This window comes from Stegostoma tigrinum, chromosome 26 (assembly GCF_030684315.1).
Source record: "Stegostoma tigrinum isolate sSteTig4 chromosome 26, sSteTig4.hap1, whole genome shotgun sequence".
Classification (NCBI taxonomy): domain Eukaryota; kingdom Metazoa; phylum Chordata; class Chondrichthyes; order Orectolobiformes; family Stegostomatidae; genus Stegostoma; species Stegostoma tigrinum.
Genome location: NC_081379.1, coordinates 14,946,138 through 14,968,100, shown reverse-complemented (window position 1 = coordinate 14,968,100; position 21,963 = coordinate 14,946,138). Strand labels below are relative to the sequence as shown.

The 21,963-nt window shown below is 42.2% G+C and overlaps 1 protein-coding gene across 6 annotated transcripts in view; it reads left to right on the top strand.

Moving 5' to 3' along the window:
* Window positions 1–21,963, top strand: part of LOC125464301 (probable E3 ubiquitin-protein ligase HECTD4) — a 284,911-nt gene that overhangs the window by 119,696 nt on the left and 143,252 nt on the right. For 4 of the 6 annotated variants that reach the window (XM_059654987.1, XM_059654990.1, XM_059654989.1 and 1 more), the window contains exons 11-17: window positions 2,689–2,829; window positions 3,732–3,964; window positions 6,065–6,210; window positions 12,232–12,302; window positions 13,391–13,496; window positions 18,425–18,545; window positions 20,973–21,101. In XM_059654987.1, coding sequence (XP_059510970.1) covers window positions 2,689–2,829; window positions 3,732–3,964; window positions 6,065–6,210; window positions 12,232–12,302; window positions 13,391–13,496; window positions 18,425–18,545; window positions 20,973–21,101 — 947 coding nt within the window. Of the gene's footprint in view, window positions 1–2,271; window positions 2,387–2,688; window positions 2,830–3,731; window positions 3,965–6,064; window positions 6,211–12,231; window positions 12,303–13,390; window positions 13,497–18,424; window positions 18,546–20,972; window positions 21,102–21,963 lie in introns of those variants that run through there. The other 2 variants (XM_059654991.1, XM_059654988.1) reach the window with 2 other exon arrangements.

The following is a 21,963-nucleotide window of genomic DNA, read 5'->3' as shown; positions in this document are numbered from 1 at the left end:
ATTGCCCATCACTAATTGTGCTTGAAGGTAGTGAAAAAGTATTGTCATGCTCTGAGTAATGTCATTACGGCAGTTACTTTCCCATTATCTATTTTCTATAGCTACGTAATAACTGCACATGGGAGAGTACTTGATCTTTTCTGCATTTCTCAGGAAATTTGGAATGCTCGACCAATCAAATTCCAGCATGGATCGATAGACTTGTCAGTGAGGTCCTATTTCAGAACTCAGTTTCAGATGGAACAGCTCACTTGTCTGGTTTGCACAAACTTGCTAGCTGATTCAAATCGACTGGTGGTCACAGCTGGGTTTTTTATGAGCACCAACATTCAAATATACTGTTTAATATTTGTTGAGTAAAACAGTTCTCTGACTTGCCTTTTTTTCAAATGTTTATGGAACTGCAAGCATTAAAAAAAGGTGAAAGAACAAATGTTATTGGGATTTAGACAAAGAGATGACTGTGACTCCAAGCCTGTACTACCTCTGAAAGAGCTATGTCATTAGTCCAGTTACTTTTCTTTTTGCCTATTACTTTGTAAAATTTGCCTGTAAGTATTTTGTATTTCCTTGTGAAAGTTACAGTTGATTCTTCTTCCACCTTCCTTTCACGTGGCGTATTTCAAATAATATGATTTGATTTGAATTATTGTTGCATACACCAAAGTGCAGTGAAGAGTTTTGTTTTGCAAGCAGTACAGGCAGATCATAGCAAACAAGGATCTAACATAGGGTGCTTAGAACGAGGCGTACAATGTTGCAACCGCACAGGAGATGAACAAAAGGTCAATATTAGATTTGAAATTAGAGAGGACCATTTAATCATCTAAATACAGGAGCGAAGAAGCTGTTCTTGAACATATTGGTGTGTGTGTTCAAGCTCCTGTATCTTTTCCAACCTGTTCTGTCAGGCAAGAGAGTAATACAGGGTTCGGAGGTGTCTTTGATAATGCTAGCGGCCTTTCTGCGGCACCAAGAAGTGTAAATGGAGTCCGTGGTCGGGAGGTTTGCTTCCGTGATGGTCTGGTCTAGTCTGGTCTGTGCACACAATTTCCTGTAGTTTCTCACTGGCCAGGACAGAGTAATTGCTGTGCCAAGCCATTATGCACCCAGAATGCTTTCTATGGTGCATTTGTAAAAGTTGGTGAAGGACCTTTATGGACCAAATTTCTTAAGCCTCCTGAAGAATAAGATGCATTGTCGTGCTGCCTTGGCTGTCAGATCAGTTTGAGGGGTCTAGGACAAATTGTTGGTTATCATCACTCTTCGGAACTTGACACACTCGACCGGCTCCACCTCAGGTTCTGTTGTTGTAGATTGTGGCATGTCCTCCTCTTTTTGTGAAGTCAGTGATCAGTTCTTTTATTTTGCTGACACTGAGGGAGAAATTATTAATGCACCATGACACCAAGCACTCTATCTCCTTCCTGTATTCTGGCTCGTCACTGTTTGATATCGGGCCTCCAACTGTGGTGTCATAAGCAGGCTTGTAGATGGCGTTCGTATGGAATTTAGCTATACATTTTTAAGTGTACAGTGAATACAGTAGGGGATTGTGTATGCATCCTTGTGGGGTTGAGGATTATCATGGAGGAGATGCTGTGTCTGTCTTCACCGATTCCAGTCTGTGGGTCAGCAAGCTGAGGATACAGTTGGGGGCTGAGCTGAGACCTAGGTCTGAGTTTTGAAATTAGTCTGGTTGATATTATGTTGTTGAAGGCAGTACTGTAGTTGATGAGTAGGAGCCTGACATGGGTGTCCTTGTTATCCAGATGTTCTAGAGATGAGTGTAGGACCAGGGAAATGGCAGCCACTATGGATGTGTTTCACCGAAAGGGAAATTGCAGAGGATTCAGGCAGGCTGGGAGGGTAGAGTTGATGTGAGCTATAAATAACCTCGAAGCAATTTGCTGCATTGAAAAACACTCATCTTTTCTAGCTTTGATGGCACTTACCTCAAGTCTACTCTCTGACTCAGAGTGGAAACTGTTTCTCCTTGTCTACTCTACGAAAATCCCTTTATAATTTGAAAACGTCTTAAAAGTCCACTTGACCTGGCTTGTTCCAAGGAGTATATTCCCATATTCACTGTTCTGACTGCATAACTGAACTTCCTCATCCCTGGCATTATGAATTGTAGCCTATTCAGTAATTCATAGAAGAAAGCAGATCAAAGATCAGTATTTACTTAACTAATTTAAAAGGAAACGAAGCGTAATCTCTCCTCATCTGATTAAATCCACAGTTGGTGGAAGGTTTACTTCTCTGTGATCAAACTGCATACTTAAGTTGTATGAGAAGTTCTTGAAGCTCTAACTGCCAGTATCAAAACGAAAAGGTAGCTGTGCACTGCACTGGAGGAAACTTCCGATGCAGATATCACGAGGTCAGTGTTGCATATGACCAGTTAACCACAGCAATATTGGTGAAAGCCTACAATCTGATCACCACCTTATTTTGTTGATGAGAGGGATAGGCCTGGATTAAACAAAGGAGAAAACAAGCTGTGCTCCTTTTGCTAAATAATTACAAGAAATTCAAGTTAGAATTGTTATGGTGGACTTGATTGTTACTGTTTCATAGAGAAGTGCCTCCCCTTTGCTGTATATTTATTGGTAGTGAAGCATCTTTTAAAATGTAGGCTTTTATGATATTATTTGGTTGCATCTTAATAATTTTCTGTACTAGGAGCCTGCTATGATGCCATGAATAATATGATTTGGACATGCTCTAGTGACTACATGGATCAATGGTGTAACCCTGGTAACCAGGCCTTTCATCATGTCTGTCAAAGACTAGGTGTTAGCCACATCATTCCTGAGCCAAAAGGTTAGTGCGTATGACTGCATTTTTCTTGACTTGTATGTTCATTTCCACTACTGGTTTAATTTACTTAATTTGCGCGACTTTATTTTTTATGTGCTTGTTGCTCTGCCTTCCCCCCCCCCCCCCTCCAATTATTTAACTTTATTTTTCTTGAAAGGTGCTAAACCATATTGCTTGTGATTTCATCGGGAAATGGCAGAATTATAATCTCTTGTTCAGATGGCTGTTCTTCATTTACTATCTAAACAGTAGAATTTAGAGATCAATGTCCAAATTATTTTTTTAGTTTCAAGCAAGGATTACCAGTCATGATTGGATATGGAAAGCTCATTACTTCACTTCCCCACAACCCATGAAATCAAGAGTGGCAAAAGCAATGCAATCTGACCCAAAATCAGTTAACTCAGCATTCTGAAGTGATTGTAAACCAGCAGTTTAGTCTGAGTTGAGTCTTTTCTGTTCCACCAGTCTTTGTGCTTTCCTTTTGGATCATCTGAATCTAACAATATCACTTTGACATAGCCACACGTATTTGTGTACAAGTCTTGTGTAGTGCTTCCAAAACTGCCTGAATAAATAAGTTTTTTGCTTTGTAGTATGCAAACTATGTTTAGTGCCCAAGGGAACTTAAATCGGGGCAAGCGTAGACTGTTTATAATGCAGCTCAGTCTATTGAAGGAGTTTGACATTTGGTGATCTCTAATAGGACTATAAAATTTAAAAATGCCTTTTATGTTTAATTGTTGTTGATCATTCAAAATTGTTAGTTGCATACTAGCAGCAATATCTGAATTATAAGACCCAGATAATACAAAATTGATGTGTAACAAATTGTAGTTTTATATTTGTACTGAGATCAGAAATCACTGCTTTTTAATTCCTACTGTCTGTGTTCCATGTTTTAGATGAATCTGTGTCAACTAGTAATGTAATTAACCAACTTCTGCATCATGTGGGAGCAATGTGCATTCATCAGCTAAATTTACTGACTGCTAGTGCTAATCTACCAATCTCAAACTTCCTGGGAAAGCAACATCCCATTGAAGCTCAGCACCTCAGTAGTATATGTGACATTATGGAGAAGGCCTTGGCAAATAAGGATGCCTGCATTATTCGCTGTATTCTCATTGTTTTTCAGGTATGGTATGTCATTGCATTTTCGCTTTGACCTTCGAAATAATGAAATTTGTAGACACACTGTAATTCAAAGATTTACCTTTCAAATATGTTACTTGGAATGCTTACCTATGCAAGGCTGCATGAAGAAGTAATGAGAGAATCTCTGAGAGATAGTAAGAAGTACTGATGCGTCACTTTTCCCTGCAACCGTAGGAAGTGCTACATCTGTCCCTACACCTTCCCCCACTAACTTCCCATTCAAGGCACCAAGCAAACCTTTCACATCAGACAGAGGTTCACCTGCACATCAGTCAATGTAGTCTATTGCATCTGCTGCTCCCAATGTGGCTGCCTCCTCTGCATCGGTGAGAACATGTGGAGGCTCAGGAACTGCTTTGTAGAGCACCAGTGCTCTGTTTGCAATGAGCAACAACACTTGCCTGTTGCAAACCATTTCAACTCCCCCTCCCACTCCCTGGGTGACGTGTCCATCCTGGGCCGCCTCCAGTGTCACAATGACGCCACCTGAAACTGGAGGAGCAGCACCCAATATTCTGCCTTAGGAACTGACAGCCCATTAGGACCAGTTTCAAAATCTCCCCACCCTTGGCGTCGCCCCATGACCGACCAACCCTCCCTCCCCACTCCTTGACCTGACACAACCTGCCCAGCATCTCTCCCACCTATCAGCTCCTCTGACCTCACTGACTAATCCCCAACACTCCCTACCTGCACTCGCCTACCACCATCCCACCTACCTTCTCCAGCCCTCCTCTATTTACTTCAGAGTTCCCTCCCCCCTCGCTCATTTCTGAAGAAGGGTCCCGACCCAAAACTTCAACTTGCCATTTCCTCTGATGCTGCCTGGCCTGCTGTGTTCCTCCAGCTCCACGCTTATTTATGTAAAAATCTCACTTTTTTAATCTGACAGACCTACCATCTTCTGCAAAAGTTTAAAACTAGACTTGAATCCCTTACTGAAGCAATGTTGCTGAAGTACTTGTTAGACCTGCATGACTAATTTACTTAGTTAATGTTGAGCAGTGCTCACAGCGACGTAAAGCTCTTGTTTTTTTTCTGCACCTTGCTTTGTTATCTAATAGACAGGAGCAAGTTTAAAGAGACCAGATTCTGCACCTACTGCATGAGTCCACAGTACTAAATTACCCTCTGTGTACAAACAAAATTACAAGAAAACAAAACTTCTTTGGCATAAAATGCCTTTGTGTTAGATTGAGTTTTGTCGTGCCCCACATCACTGAGCTTCATCTTGCCACATTGCTGCTTTCTACATCTTGCTATTCTTCCTCTGCTCCTGATCAGAATTGGAAAAGTCAAAACTTAATTAGTTTGCGACATCTTGCTATATTAAAGGCTGTAGACAAATTGAAGTTGCTTCAGTTATTTTGCTAAAGAAAAATAGAGATGTTGCTTTCAACATTGTACTTCAGTTTTTTTTGGCTAAGGCAGTGGAGAAATTATATAAGACAAAGGAGGAATAAACATTTCAGCTGATTTAGTCTGCTGCACCATCCAATGAAATCATGGTTAATCTGATAAACTTAAAATACATAACATCACGTAATATTTAAATACTCACTTGCGTTGCCATAGCATTCAGAGCTGTGGACCAAGAGCTTGGAAATAGGATATTTGTTGAGCAGCATGGGCACAGTGAGCCAAATGGCATGTCTCTGGGATGTAAACATTCAGTCGATGGAAGTTGAGTAAAGATGACCAAGTGGAGTTGAGATACAAAGCAGCAATGATATAATTGAATGGTAGAATGGGCTGAAGGAGTTGAAGGGTTCTGAAACTGTCCCCATTTGAAAGGAAATGCATTACAGTGCTACCACTTTAAGTAGTCTAATTATAGTATGTTGGTAATTTTCTTTAAAGATGTGAACATCGAAATTTAAAGTAGGAAAAGTATTGGGAATTATGTGCAGATAGATAAAACTATATAACTTTTTTTTTGAAGTATGATATTGCTTCTAAATGGAGAGAGGTAAGGAAGTAGTATATTTTTAAACTGAAATTTGGTTAGGCTTTTGTGTTAAAAATCCACAACTAGCAGGCTAATCTGATTATAATAGTACTCCTTTCTTTCCTTTTATAGGTAATATTCAAATTTTTCTTCAACCCGCAAACAGAGCGAAATCGTGAGATTGTACGTCGATCTGAACATCTGCTCTGGCAGCTTTTAAAAACTCCTGTTACTGAAATTGGTGAAGAGCTTCAGAGGGAAGTGTGTTTGGCTATTAGGTAAGTGATTAATGCTGCAAGGTATGCAATATTATTTTTAAATCTTTTGTCTTAATGTGTTTTAGTTACATATTAATGTTTTCAATCATCCTGCTGGAACTTAATGCTGAAATCTGAGAAAATCTATGAGATTGAGAAGATAATACACTAACCTGAATTTTGGGGACCGCTTTGCAGAACACTTCCGCTCGGTTTGCAATAAACAACTGCACCTCCCAGTCATGAACCATTTCAACTCCCCCTCCCATTCTTTAGATGACATGTCCATCATGGGCCTCCTGCAGTGCCACAATGATGCCACCCAAAGGTTGCAGGAACAGCAACTGATATCCCGCTTGGGAACCCTGCAGCCCAATGGAATCAATGCGGACTTCACCAGCTTCAAAATCTCCCCTTCACCCACCGCATCCCAAAACCAGCCCAGTTCGTCCCCTCTCCCCACTGCAGCACACAACCAGTCCAGCCTGTCTCTGCCTCCCTAACTTGTTCTTCCTCTCACTCATCCCTTCCTCCCACCCCAAGCCGCACTTCCATTTCCTACTTACTAACCTCATCCCACCTTCTTAAGGTGTCCGTCTTCCCTGGACTGACCTATCCCCTCCCTACCTCCCCACCTATACTCTCCTCTGCACCTATCTTCTTTTCTCTCTATCTTCGGTCCGCCTCCCCCTCTCTCCCTATTTATTCCAGAACCCTCACCTCTCTGATGAAGGGTCTAGGCCCGAAACGTCAGCTTTTGTGCTCCTGAGATGCTGCTTGGCCTGCTGTGTTCATCCAGCTTCACACTTTATTATCCAGCATAACTTGTCTGTTCTTTATACTGAATGCCCCTTCCAATGAAAGCAGGCATACCAAAGGCCTTTATTACGACTTTATTTACATCTTCATTGATCGGTGGACCTCCACATCCAGATCCCTCTGCATTTCAATACTTCTAAGGGTTCTGCCGTTCACTGTATAATTTCCACCTGCACTTGACCTTCCAAATGTGTCGCCTGTTAGTACTGAAAACACAATTCCAAATGTGGGAGTTTGTCTTAATGAGAGCAATCAGAGCAATTTAAAAAAAAAAGTATAGTTCAGGAAAAACTGATGGTTAAATGAACAGCAAACCAGTTAAGTGCTTTGATTCTTTGCCGTAAACCAATAAATTGATTTTTTTTTTAAATTTATTTCCCCTCTGTTATTTTCTACTGACCCAATAAGAGAAAATCATTACTTTTTTCATGGGATATGGGCAACCTGAGCATTTGTTGTCCATTCCAAATTGCCAGTGAATGGAATGGCATAATAGGCAGTTTTAGAGCCCAGTTACGAGTCAACTACATTGAAGAGGCTTTTGATCAGGCAAGAATGGAAGATTTCCTACCCGAAAGTACAGTAGTGACAAGGTGGACCTTTAAAGTAACTGAGTTTCATGGTCACCATTACTGAGACAAGTTTTGAATTCCATATTATTTGTTACTTAACTTTAAATTTCACCTGCTTTCCTGGTGGTTTTAAATTCATGTCCTCAGTATTAGCCTTGGTCTTTGGATTACTAGACTTGTTGCATTACAAATAAGCTGCAGTTTCCCTCCACTTCAACCACCAGGTGTCACTTTTCTATTTTTAGTGAACTTTTACAGTCAGCGTGTGGCGATATTCCAGCAATGCTGTTGGGATATCAATCCAAGCATGATAAAGGAACAAAACATATCTTCAAATAAAGATGCATGGGCTAGGAGAAGGTCTTAGAGGTCCATGATATTCCCATGAACCTGCTACTCTTGGCCTGCTAGGAAGGAGAGCTCTCACTCTGTGCTGTTTTAATCTGACTGCATCTTGATATTTCGAGCACTAATTTATCTATTAGGGAAGTTTTATTATAGTTTTGTGAAATTTGGCCCTTTGAGCTGTTCAACAGTTTTTTTTTTTGCTCAATAGGAAACCATCAATTAATGTTCGTGGGATATCGCTAAAGGCTTTCAGTGACCTTTTTGTTGTGGACTGTTCTGGGAGAAGCATTCTATAAAATGCTGTTAGTTGAGCGTTGTCATTTGTTTCCATGTGAAATCGTTGAGGGCTATGAGAGGCATATTTCAAAGGAACAGGTTGTGCAGCAATCAAATGGCCTTTCTTGGCCCTTTAAATTCCAGTGATTCCGTGTCTTGTCACCATTGGAGAATGGTAATTGTATAAAATTGATTTTTGTAATGAAGCCCTGTTGGGGGAGAAAGGCTGACATGCAGTAAAAGCAGTTTTTTGATTAATGAAATCACAGCAAGGTATTGAAGCCAAAATTTATCTTGATAACATTGCAGCTGAATCCAAATTTATGCCTTCTCAATATACATTTACAAGAGGGCCCTCTTGTGATTCTAAGATCATGACCCTATCTCTGAGCCAAGAGGCCTGGGTTCCAGTTCGACCTGCTCCAGAGGTATGTCATAACATCTCTGAACAAGTTGAGAAAAATAGGTTAATTTTTTTAAAAACAGGATTTGCATAGGGTCCAAACAGTTCACGAGACAGCTATCTATAATTAGTAATTTGCATGAAGGGACCAATTATATGCTAGCTAAATTTGCCAATAACACTAGGATGGTAGGGAAGTATGTAACGAGGCAGAGTGCCTGCAAAGGCATATAGATAGTGGGCAGAGGTTTGCTAGTTGGACTAGATGGAAAGGATGAAACTTTGTCTGCTTTAGCAGGAAGAGTGGAAATGTAGTATGTTACATAAATGGAGAGGGATCTGTACATCCTAGTATGCAAATCACCAAAAATTGTAGAAAGGTTATAATTGCTTTAGAAGCAGTTCAGAGAAGATTCAAGTAACTCATTGCTGGGATAAAAACACATTCTATCAAAGTTTCAGCCGTTTACACCACTGGCCTTCGTAAGACCAACTGAAATGTTGTCAAGTCATCTGGGGATCTTGTAGAATGTGGATACCAGAGAGATTTTTTTGGGGGGGAGAAATTAGAACGTGGGATTGAAACCACAATCAGATCATGTATAACCTTATGGAATGGCAGCGCAGGCTTGAAGAGCTAAATAGTTTTCCTGAGTTGTGTTCCACTGAAGTGGGAGTCCTACCTAGTTTTGTTTCTCCCCTGACCAGCAGCGCTGTAGTAATTGTAGTGCTCCAATTTGTGCCTCATCTGCATAACTAGAGTTCAAACTTAAGATCAAATTGAACAGTGTAGTTTTGCATCATAACCAGTTGAGCAATATGGAGTTAAGAATTTTAATGCCAGTTTTTTTTAAGAGATCTGATCTTGTAATCATTTTGTATCTTCGCATAAACAAATGCATCTTTTACGTGCTTTGATCATAGTACATCATTAAATTGTTACAATGTAGCTGCATACCTCATCATGAGTGTTATTGACATTGTCTAAAATTAGAATGCCGTTTGTGTTTAGGACTACAAAAGCCTTCAGACTAGTACTTTCTGTGCCTACCATTTGGCTGATTTTATCCCTATTAAAGCAGTTATTATTTCTGCCCGCCTGCTGAAAAGAGCAGTAGAATAGAGACTTGTGGTCAACTTGAGCCTTGTTCTGGCAAAATCTACTCTCTAACCCACCATTTGAGATCAGGCTATGCCAAAGAATCCCAGATTCGTAAGTTATCCAGGAATTATTTGGAACGCTGTTATGATCTTGTTATGATCACTTCATTTTCCAGCAATCCATCTAAAGATATCTTGTAGCTCTAAGTCTTCATGACCACTTCCTGAGTTCTGTTTCATAGATCATTTTGCCCCTCAGATATGGGGAAAGGTGCAGGCAATGAACCTACTTCTTAGGTTTGTGCAGTGACTGGTATCTTGACGCCACCTGAAACCACCTCACCATTTAGCTGCTTGCTGAACATATCTTGGATCAGACCTTCGAAATATCTCACCTGAAAATAAAAATTCAAGGTATTAATCTATCCTCATGGGTAAACAAACTTCTGGCAATTGATAATCTGTTTTTTTAATCTCCTGAGCGGTGATGATATTTTTCCTGAGCTGGGAGGGCCAGAATTGGAAATTGTCCTTTTAGTGATGTTGGCCCAATGACTTTTATGACCATTCTTGTTGTGGTTCTAGTTTTGTAATGAATTGTTTAGGCAGTAAAGCTTAAGAACTTTGTTCGAGCCATGAGCTTTCACAATGACTTGGAATAAAAGATAATACATTGGCTACATTGCTTTTACTGTAATTGCCTTCTCAACCCATCTGATGTCAATACTTAAGAACTTTATATTTGTACTCAATGTTGCTTTTTTTAATTGTAATATATTCTGCACACCTTTTCCATTAATTTTTTTTTTATATTTGCTTGCTGGATTTATTACAACCACAGGGGAATGCCTTGTTTCCACGTTTTTGGGCTAATTTTTGTGATTGCCTGTTGGAAATCAACACCTGCCCAGCACGAGTTCCTTTTCGCCCGTCTCCATTTCTATTTTAATCCCCACTCAGTGCCTCTTCAGTCACCACAGGGAGACCCATCTCTGTCATCTGTCACATGACTCTGCTCATTAGCTGTGACAGCACTACGAATGTAAGGAATTTTAATGTTATCTTGCTACTCAGAACAAAAGGAAATTTGGTGAAAGAGGCCATTGAATTCAATAGCATTGATTTTTAAGAGTGAGGTATCTTACAATTTAAAAAAAAAATGTTGCCTCACTACTGAAAAGGAAGACTAGTATTATTACCTTTTGATATCCCAAGTGCTTAACAAATCTTGTGATGTGATAATGGGAACTAGAGATGCTGGAGAATCCAAGATAATAAAATGTGAGGCTGGATGAACACAGCAGGCCCAGCAGCATCTCAGGAGCACAAAAGCTGACATTTCGGGCCTAGACCCTTCATCAGAGAGGGGGATGGGGTGAGGGTTCTGGAATAAATAGGGAGAGAGGGGGAGGCGGACCGAAGATGGAGAGAAAAGAAAATAGGTGGAGAGGAGAGTATAGGTGGGGAGGTAGGAAGGGGATAGGTCAGTCCAGGGAAGACGGACACCTCAAGGAGGTGGGATGAGGTTAGTAGGTAGGAGATGGAGGTGCGGCTTGGGGTGGGAGGAAGGGATGAGTGAGAGGAAGAACAGGTTAGGGAGGCAGAGACAGGTTGGACTGGTTTTGGGATGCAGTGGGTGGAGGGGAAGAGCTGGGCTGGTTGGTGCAGTGGGGGAGGGTACGAACTGGGCTGGTTTTGGGATGAGGTGGGGGAAGGGGAGATTTTGAAGCTGGTGAAGTCCACATCGATACCATTGGGCTGCAGGGTTCCCAAGCGGAATGAGTTGCTGTTCCTGCAACCTTCGGGTGGCATCATTGTGGCAGTGCAGGAGGCCCATGATGGACATGTCATGTAAAGAATGGGAGGGGGAGTGGAAATGGTTTGCGACTGGGAGGTGCAGTTGTTTATTGCGAACCGAGCGGAAGTGTTCTGCAAAGCGGTCCCCAAGCCTCCGCTTGGTATCCCCAGTGTAGAGGAAGCCACACCGGGTACAGTGGATGCAGTATACCACATTAGCAGATGTGCAGGTGAACCTCTGCTTAATGTGGAAAGTCATCTTGGGGCCTGGGATAGGGGTGAGGGAGGAGGTGTGGGGGCAGGTGTAGCATTTCCTGTGGTTGCAGGGGAAGGTGCCAGGTGTGGTGGGGTTGGAGGGCAGTGTGGAGCTTGTGAAGTATTATCACTACAGTGTACAAAACATTGCCAATTTGTGTCAAATCCCACGAGCAGAAATGTGCACTTGGTTTGCATGACGCTTAAGGTGTATGTATTGATCAGGCCACCAAATCCCCTTTTAAAGGGAAATAAATAGTGCCATGGAGCTGAGAGAATAGAAGTCTCAGGTCAAAGTCTCACTGAAAAGACTTCACCTCTGGCAATGCTGTGTTCTGTCAGTACTGCATTAGAGTATTGGCTCAGGTTATTTGTTCAACAATCTGAACCCAAGACCCTCCTGATTTGTGGTTGAGAATGACATTTTTAAACTACAGCTAACGCCAAATGTCTGCTTTTCTTTACCTGTAGCTCAGGACTTCATACACTGTATCTTGGAGAGCAAGAACTGAACAATCTACTGAAATTAGTGTTAACAGAAGGTAAGTGATTAGCTTTTTGTGAAGTATTTACCAGGTGTACGTTTAGATTGTTCAGAGTGAGGCACGTACAGCATTTTTCATAATATTAATTTGTATCTTGATATAGGTGTTTTAAGTTTTTCTAGCCCTTGTGTTCCCATTGTTCCATCTCCCTTTGAAATGCACCATGCTCCCATGAATGGACCAAAAGCAATATAGTTCCCTGGTCTCTTCTTTTAAGTAGTTAATGGCTCACTGATAGTTTGCCTCAGCTGCTAGAACAGCTCAGGATAAATGATTTCTCTTAACATGCTGTATGGCAAGAGTGGTGGCTACCTGGTGACTTCTGCAAAAATGTGTTGATATCGGGAAGGTAACTGTGTGAAAGTCTGGCTACCCAGATCGCTGCTACTTTTTTTTAAGGTGGCTTTTTTTCACCCTCTGAACCACTGTGAAGTTTTGTTTTACATTGAAGGTATGTAAAGTGTTGGATTGGCTGATAAGCAAGCAATGAGCATAAATTGATTAAATGAAAGTTTCTGCGTAGTTGTATTATGCATCCTGTGCACTTAGAGTGGGGCACGCTGGCTCACTGATTCAAGTATAGACTTTTCACTTCTGGTACCAGAGTTAAAGTTTAGCTCTGACAAGGATGAAAATCTCTGAAGTAAGACTGTTATTTCTAGCGAAGGCAAACAGAACAAGAAAAAAAAAATCCCCTTACTTTGGCACAACTTAATTGGGTGTTTTGTCATCCTTTTATCATTGATTATCAGTTTTAAACTAATTCTATGTTGCACTTGTAGACAGTTGATTGAAGAGTCTCATAAATGATCATGAGTTGTACTGCTTGGGACATTGCCATATTATTGAAGTGAGAATTTGCTTCAATGAAGGAAATTGATGAGAGGGAGAGAAGAAATAATTTCCTCCTATAATTCATATCAGCATATCACAGCACAGATGCAAATAGAGGGATAGCACTGATTTTTATGTTTCTTGATGCATAGGCCACTACCTTCTGATAAAACTCAAATTTGGTGGCCTGAGGCTTATTTAAATTTTTTCTTTGTTCGAAGTGGTTGATCTTAGACAGTTCTTTGTTGCAGGTCAGAGAAACAGTGGTCTTTGCCAGTTGCGCGATATTATCTTGGTTAATCTGGCTGAACAGCTACAGAACAATCGATTTGGGAGTGAAGACGATGATCACTACAGGTACATGGTTCAGCTATATTTGTATGCTGGCATTCTTCACACTAAAGAAAATATTTGGGTAAACTGACTGATATAGCCTAGGGATTTAGAATGTAACAGGCACAATTAAGAGTTTTACTTCAATTTTGGATATAGCAGTGCTTTGCCTTATGATCAACATTGACAGATGCAGTGAGGTAGTCCTCAACTAGATTTCAGAATATACAACTTCAAGAATTACCAATGCAAAAATTTGTTAGAATTGTCTCACAACCTTCTCTTGCACGTCCTTCAGAATTTGTAGCAGAAAAGTAGGTGCTCTTTGTCTTCGAAATAGGTAGAATATTGATACTTGGAACTCAAAGGACTAATGTCTTTATTTCGAGTATTATGCTGAAAACTTCACCAGAGGATTCCATAGTTCAAATTTTCCCACAGTGCTGGCTATGAGGGGCTGCATACTTGAGTGATCGCAAGGAGCAGAAGGGAAGAGTGAGATTTCAAGATAATAAAGTGTGAAGCTAGATGAACACAGCAGGCCAAGCAGCATTTCAGGAGCACAAAAGCTGACATTTCGGGCCGAGACCCTCCTTCAGAGAGGGGGATGGGGTGAGGGTTCTGGAATAAATAGGGAGAGAGGGGGAGGCGGACCGAAGATGGAGAGAAAAGAAGATAGGTGGAGAGGAGAGTATAGGTGAGGAGGTAGGGAGGGGGATAGGTCAGTCCAGGGAAGACGGACAGGTCAAGGAGGTGGAGTGAGGTTAGTAGTTAGGAAATGGAGGTGTGGCTTGGGGTGGGAGGAAGGGATGGGTGAGAGGAAGAACAGGTTAGGGAGGCAGAGACAGGTTGGACTGGTTGTGTGATGCAGTGGGTGGAGGGGACGAACTGGGCTGGTCTTGGGATGCAGTGGGGGAAGGGGAGATTTTGAAGCTGGTGAAGTCCACATTGATACCATATGGCTGCAGGGTTCCCAAACGGAATATGAGTTGCTGTTCCTGCAACCTTCGGGTGGCATCATTGTGGCACTGCAGGAGGCCCATGATGGACATGTCATGTAAAGAATGGGAGGGGGAGTGGAAATGGTTTGCGACTGGGAGGTGCAGTTGTTTATTGCGAATCGTGTGGAGGTGTTCTGCAAAGTGGTCCCCAAACCTCCACTTGGTATCCCAAATGTAGAGGAAGCCACACCGGGTACAGTGGATGCAGTATACCACGTTGGCAGATGTGCAGGTGAACCTCTGCTTAATATGGAAAGTCATCTTGGGGCCTGGGATGGGGGTGAAGGAGGTGGTGTGGGGGCTAATGTAGCATTTCCTGCGGTTGCAGGGGAAGGTGCCGGGTGTGGTGGGGTTGGAGGGCAGTGTGGAGCGAACAAGGGAGTCACGCAGAGAGTCGTCTCTCTGTAAAGCAGACAAGGGTGGGAATGGAAAAATGTCTTGGGTGGTGGGGTCGGATTGTAGATGGCGGAAGTGTCGGAGCATGATGCGTTGTATCCGGAGGTTGGTGGGGTGCTGTGTGAGAACGAGGGGGATCCTCTTTGGTCTGTTGTGGCGGGGGCGGGGTGTGAGGGATGTGTTGCGGGAAATACGGGAGACGCGGTCAAGGCTGCTCTCGACCACTGTGGGGAGGCAACGTTGCGGTCCTTGAAGAACTTGGACATGTGGGATGTGCAGGAGTGGAATGTCTCATCGTGGGAGCAGATGCGGCGGAGGAATTGGGAATAGGGGATGGAATTTTTGCAGGAGTGTGGGTGGGAGGAGGTGTATTCTAGGTAGATGTGGGAGTCGGTTGGCTTGAAATGGACATCAGTTACAAGCTGGTTGCCTAAGATGGGGACTGAGGGGTCCAGGAAGGTGAGGGATGTGCTGGAGATGGCCCAGGTGAACTGAAGGTGGGGTGGAAGCTGTTGGTGAAGTGGATGAGCTGTTCGAGCTCCTCTGGGGAGCAAGAGGCGGCACCGATACAGTCATCAATGTAACGGAGGAAGAGGTGGTGTTTGGGGCCTGTGTAGGTGCGGAAGAGGGACTGTTTCACGTAACCTACAAAGAGGCAGGCATAGCTGGGGCCCATGCGGGTGTCCATGGTCACCCCCTTTGTCTGTAGGAAGTGGGAGGAACAACCGCCCAAAGAAGATCCCCCTCGTTCTCTCACACCACCCCACCAACCTCCGGATACAACGCATCATCCTCCGACACTTCCGCCATCTACAATCTGACTCCACCGCCCAAGACATTTTTCCATTCCCACCCTTGTCTGCTTTACAGAGAGATGACTCTGCGTGACTCCCTTGTTCGCTCCACACTGCCCTCCAACCCCACCACACCCGGTACCTTCCCCTGAAACCGCAGGAAATGCTACATTAGCCCCCACACCTCCTCTCTCACCCCTATCCCAGGCCCCAGGATGACTTTCCATATTAAGCAGAGGTTCATCTGCCAGTGTGGTATAGTGTATCCATTGTGTGGCTACCTCTACATTGGGGAAACCAAGCGGAGGCTTGGGGACCGCTTTGCAGAACACCTCCGCTCGGTTCGCAATAAACAACTGCACCTCCCAGTCACGAACCATTTCCACTCCGCCTCCCATTCTTTAGATGACATGTCCATCATGGGCCTCCTGCAGTGCCACAATGATGCCACCTGAAAGTTGCAGGAACAGCAACTCATATTCCGTTTGGGAACCCTGCAGCCCAATAGTATCAATGTGGACTTCACCAGCTTCAAAATCTCCCCTTCCCCCACCTCATCCCAAAACCAGCCCAGTTTGTCCCTTCCCCCCACTGCACCACACGGCCAGCCCAGCTCTTCCCCTCCACCCACTGCATCCCAAAACCAGTCCAACCTGTCTCTGCCTCCCTAACCTGCTCTTCCTCTCTCCCATCCCTTCCTCCCACCCCAAGCCGCACCTCCATCTCCTACCTACTAACCTCATCCCACCTCCTTGACCTGTCCGTCTTCCCTGGACTGATCTATCCCCTCCCTACCTCCCCCACTATGCTCTTCTCTCCACCTATCTTCTTTACTCTCCATCTTCAGTCTGCCTCCCCCTCTCTCCCTATTTATTCCAGTTCCCTCACCCCATCCCCCTCTCTGATGAAGGGTCTAGGCCCGAAATGTCAGCTTTTGTGCTCCTGAGATGCTGCTTAGCCTTGTGTGTTCATCCAGCTTCACACTTTATTATCTTGGATTCTCCAGCATCTGCAGTTCCCATTATCAGTGAGATTTCAAATTAGGTTTTAAAAAGTATTGAGTTAAGCATTCAGATTGTAGAGACGCACAGCACCAAACACAACCTTTTGGTCCAAATTGTCCAGCCGCCTCGATATTCTAAATTAATCTAATCCTATTTGCCAGCGTTTGGCCTATATCTCTCTCACCACTTCCTATTCATGTACCCATTCAGAAGCCTTTTAAATGTTGTAAGTGTACCAGCCTCCACCACTTGTGCCTGGTGTGCTAATACCATTAAAATACTTGGATACACTGTAAGACATAGCAGAATTTGGCTATTTGGCCATTGAGTCTTTTGCACCATTCGGTGAGATCATGGCTGATCTTCAACTCCATTTTCCAGGCTTATCCCTGTAATCCACACCTAACTGATTTTTTTAAAAAATCAGTTATCTCCAGTAAGACCGTAAGACACGGGTGCAGAAGTAAGCTAATCAGCTCAACAAGTCCACATGGGCTTCAGAATACATTCAGAATTTGTTAGAATCATGACTGGCCAGCTATCTATGTCTTCCAACTCAATCCATGGCTCCACACAGTGTATGCAAGTATATAACGATAACATGCTAATTAGAGCAGAGGTGGATCATTTGTCCCCTTGCATGTACTCCACCATTCAATGAGATCATGGCTGGTCTGTTTGTATTTTGACTCCATGTTCCCATCTACCTAACCTTTCATTCCCTTGCCTAACAAGAATCTATCTACCTCCACCTCAAAAAAAAAAGTCAATAACCCCATCTCCACTACCTTCTAAGGGAATGTTCCCACGTGTGTAAATGCTCTGCCAGGGAGGATTGCTTACCTCTGTTCTAAAAGTGCAACCCCCAGTCATAAAACACTGCCACTTGATTCTGGACTCACCCACTACAGGAAGCATTCTTTACTCTTTGAAGCCAACATTTCTACATGCTAAGGGTGTGAGATGCCAACGTACACAAAAAGTGCAAGTCTTCCACATGCTAGACCATTATTCCCTACAATGAAGCCCAAACACTAATTCTGTTTAAAATGATTGACTCTGAGGCATGAAGTAAAAATGAATCATGCCTTTTACAGTCAGGAGATTTTAAAAGAGCTGAAGATGAATGTTACTTGGAGAAAATCCTCCACGGTAACTGTTGCAACAAATATTTTTAGCATAGCAACAATAATTCCTCTTCTGATTCTCTCACTGGTAGTTCTTTTTAAATAATAAACTATGCTGAATTGATTAATAAGTGTTAGATTTTATAATAACCACTTGACAGCATTACATTAAATGACATGATGGCCTCAATGCATCCCGTTTTTATTAGATAACTTGTAGTCTTCCAACTGCTTAATAGCTGTACCTTAAAAGGAAACAATATTGTTTTGTATCTGTGTCTAGTGAGTATATGGGTTGCAGGTTTTGATGTTCATCCCAATTTTAATTTTGTTAGCCTTTGCCTGTGTTTGACAAGCTTTGTTCAGAATTACAGTAAGTCAGTGTTTATCTTTGAGTGTGGTGCCTAGCAGCTGAGGTCTTATCATGCTCTAATGTTCAACACTAATATCCTAAGTGGAAGAGTGACCATTAAAGCATTCAAATAATATTGGAGCCACCTTTGTTGAGCTAACATCAGGATTTTGGTAGGTTTGAACAAAGGAATTTGTAGGTCACACCTTCAATGTACCCAGTGCATTAATGTTATGGTTTATCTGTCTCATTTCCTTCCTGGTTCCTGCTTGCCTCAGGCTAAATGATGAACTACTGCACTATATCCTGAAGATTGTGGTACAGGATTCCTGCATTCTCATCACAAAGTGCCAAACAGTTTCTAAAGAAGAATTTCTCAGGCTTCTTGCTACAGTGCCAGTGAGTGATTAAACATAAAACAGCATTAATGTGTCTCCTAGCTATTTGATTGTACAGTGAACAGTTAACATAGTAATACTGAGACAGTATTAGCCAATATCCTTTTATGAAGCTGAGATAACATGGTGTGGAGTGGAGGAACACAGCAGACCAGGCACCATCAGACGAGCAGGAAAGTTGATGTTTCGGATCAGAACCCTTCTTGAGAAAAAGGGCTCTGACCCGAAATGTCAACTTTCCGACTCCTCTGATGCTGCCTAGCCTGCTGTGTTTCTCCAGCTCCACACTTATGTTATCTCTGACTCCAGCATCGACAGTTGTTACGATCTCCTTTTATGAAGCTGTTAGCTTAATGTGTTGTATTTTGCCTTCTCTGGTTAGATGATCTAACATGCAAAGGGCTGTCACTTAAGTGCAGTTGTACCATTGCTGAACAGCAGAACACTGGCATAACATTTTTGCTCATTTCTGTGGCTTTTCTATTCTACCCTGTTGTCGAGTAGAAAACAAAAGCTTTGTGTGGAGATAATTGTGACAGTGAAAAGAAAATGTGAATATTGCATTCTCCTGGCTTGGGTGGTCATGTCAGTGTACTAAGGGAGTGATGTTAGTTTTATGAGGCTACCTTAAACACTGCAATGGCTGTTATATTCTACTGTTAGATTTCACGGATGTTGCAGCTCTAGATGTGACAAAGTGTGTAAGCCATGCAACCTGCGACTGTTTGACGCTAAGATATCAAAAAAAAGCAAAGCAAGCCTTTTTACGTATGGGACAAAGATGGAACAAGTAATATCACATTTGATTTTTGCTTATAATGATCAAAATGAGGTCATATGTGAATTGTCCAATGCCACTGCACTGCAAATGCCTTCTTGGTGATGCCAATAAGCTGAACAGTTTTTTTTATACTAGGGATGCTTAACAAAACCATTAACATACCGCTGGTTACAAATTCCTGCACGCATCTGCCATAGAATCTTATCTTTTGGCACAGTGGGAGTGTACCTTCCTCTCATCCAGGAGATCTTTGTTCAGCTGCCATACAAAATCACATGAGGACAGAATTAGACATCTTCAATTCCTCAATTCAAACTTGCAATCATACACTTGTAAGCTTTTGTGGTAAGATTGATAGGGTTTGAAATCACAAGTTGAATCTTGTGTCAAAAATACTGCAGATTGTGCTGTATAAGTCTACCTTTGAAACTTACATAAATATTTCCAAAGCCAGGGCTTGATACAAATGCTGCCATCAATGTGGGCGGTCACCATATTAAAAATGGGGGTAAAAAATCCCATCAGTAATTCATTTTAAGTGAACGTGGCACACTTCATTGAATAACTTAATATATAAGGTACATTTTAATGAAAGCAGTTAAAAATGTCCAATTCTTTATCTCTTGCACTTAATGCAAACAGTTCATTACATTTATTGATTTCTTTGAATATCTGTTCTTGAGCAGTCTCAAGACCAAGGATGACATTCTTCACTCTCGAGTTGTGGGTCCTCAGGTGCCTGAAAAGTCCAGTATTAGATCTGCCCTCACTGCCACACCTGAGGCAGGTGCTGTTGAAGAGGCAGGTGGTTAGGATATTCAGCTTTTTTTTTAAATCACATTCCATCCGGTATTTGTGTTTTGTTTTCATCTCTGAGATGCTCAAAATGGTTGGTACTTTTGAATGGTGCTTCTCCAATTTTGGAAATACATGCCTGTAAGTCTATGGGATTGTTGTTTTATCCAGGGACACTTCGATGTAACTCCTTGAAGTGTTTTCTCTGCCTTCCTAACCACTTGCCATGACAAAGCTCTGAGCAGAGACCTTGTTTTGGCTTATCAGTCAATGCAGCAACCTGACAGTAACTAAGTGCCTCTATGTTGATGACTTTGATTTCAGAAAGGTTTTGGTGTGCCTATCCTAACAACAGATTCAGAGGGCTTTGGGAGGCAATTCTGATTATATTTCTCTGGAATTGAAATATCTGTTGTCTGTGTCTTCGTTAGATCTGTGTGTGCATATCTTCAATTCCCAAGCGCATTCTTTGTAACACAGCTGCTATTGTTGTTTCTGGGATTACAATTTGAAGATGGCCACTGTTGAGAGAGGGCTGTTTTGGCACAGTGGGAGTGTACCTACCTCTCATCCAGGAGATCTTTGTTCAGCTGCCATCTGCTCCAGCAATGTAGCAATGTCTCTGAACAAGTCAATTATGAAATATAACATTTGATAGCATATACATGGGCACCCCCTTGTTAGCTAAGATATGCTGTTTTATGAAAGGGTTGATCTGTAGCTTGTGACCTGTGGTAACTGTTAATATAGCCGTCTCCATTTTCATACCGTTTTAGTATTTTACTTATGTATAACAAATGCAAAATGTTTTTGTGTGCCCTCTGTCCTGTCTTTTTTCCCATTGTCTAACAGGTTGCATCACCCTGTCTCCGTTATTTGATGGCAGTGCAGAATCACCTCCTCAGTAACACAGTCCTCATCAAACCTGACGACCATGATGATAGTGACAGCTCCCTGCAGGGGGAGACATTGAAGGTACAGGTAAACATCAGGTTTCTATTCCAATAGCATCCTCTGCATGCAGTCTGGTGGCAGGGCTTGGCATGCAAGGGTGGAAAAAAAGTGAAGACCAGTAGATTTTTTTTCTGCCAGGCTTAAGCTTCTTGCATGAATTTTTTTTTATATACCATACTCATTGTTCTTCATATTGGTGTGTGATAGAGGAAAGGATAATTCTTAGGAATTTTAGCATTGATTAATTGAGCAGAAAAGTTTGTTTTTATAGTCAGGACAAATAAATAAACATTTGCAATTACGAAATCATAGTTTTGTTGTAGCAGTAAACCAAGCCTTTCAGCTCATAGTATCTGTGCTCATTCTCTGAGCAATTCGCCTAGTGTCGTCTCCATTTTCTCTCTTTATTGCCTTTGCTGAGTTTGTCTCCATTGGACTGCCAGACAGCACATTTACTACTAGCCATGTAAAAAGTTTCTCATTTTGTGCCTCCATTACTGTTTTTGCCAATTATCTTAGCCTGCGCTGCCCTCCTTAATCCTTGCAGTAGTGGGAACATATTTCCTTAGCTAAACTGTCACCGATTTAACAAAAACAAAATCTTTTTAACCCTGAGGAAGGGTCTAGACCCGAAATGTCGGCTTTCCTGCTCCTTTGATGCTACTTGGCCTGCTGTGTTCATCCAGGTCTACACCTTGTTATCTTTTTAATCCTTCCATCTTTGTCACCTTATCAAATCTAGAGTAGTCTCGGGGAACTGTAAATGCTAGTAAACAATTCAACATCTTGCACACCTTTGACCTCTCAACACGCACAAGAACAAGTTTGGAAAATCCATAGAAATATCGCCACATTGAATAGGCTCCTCTCTAAACTGGACACTGCCCTG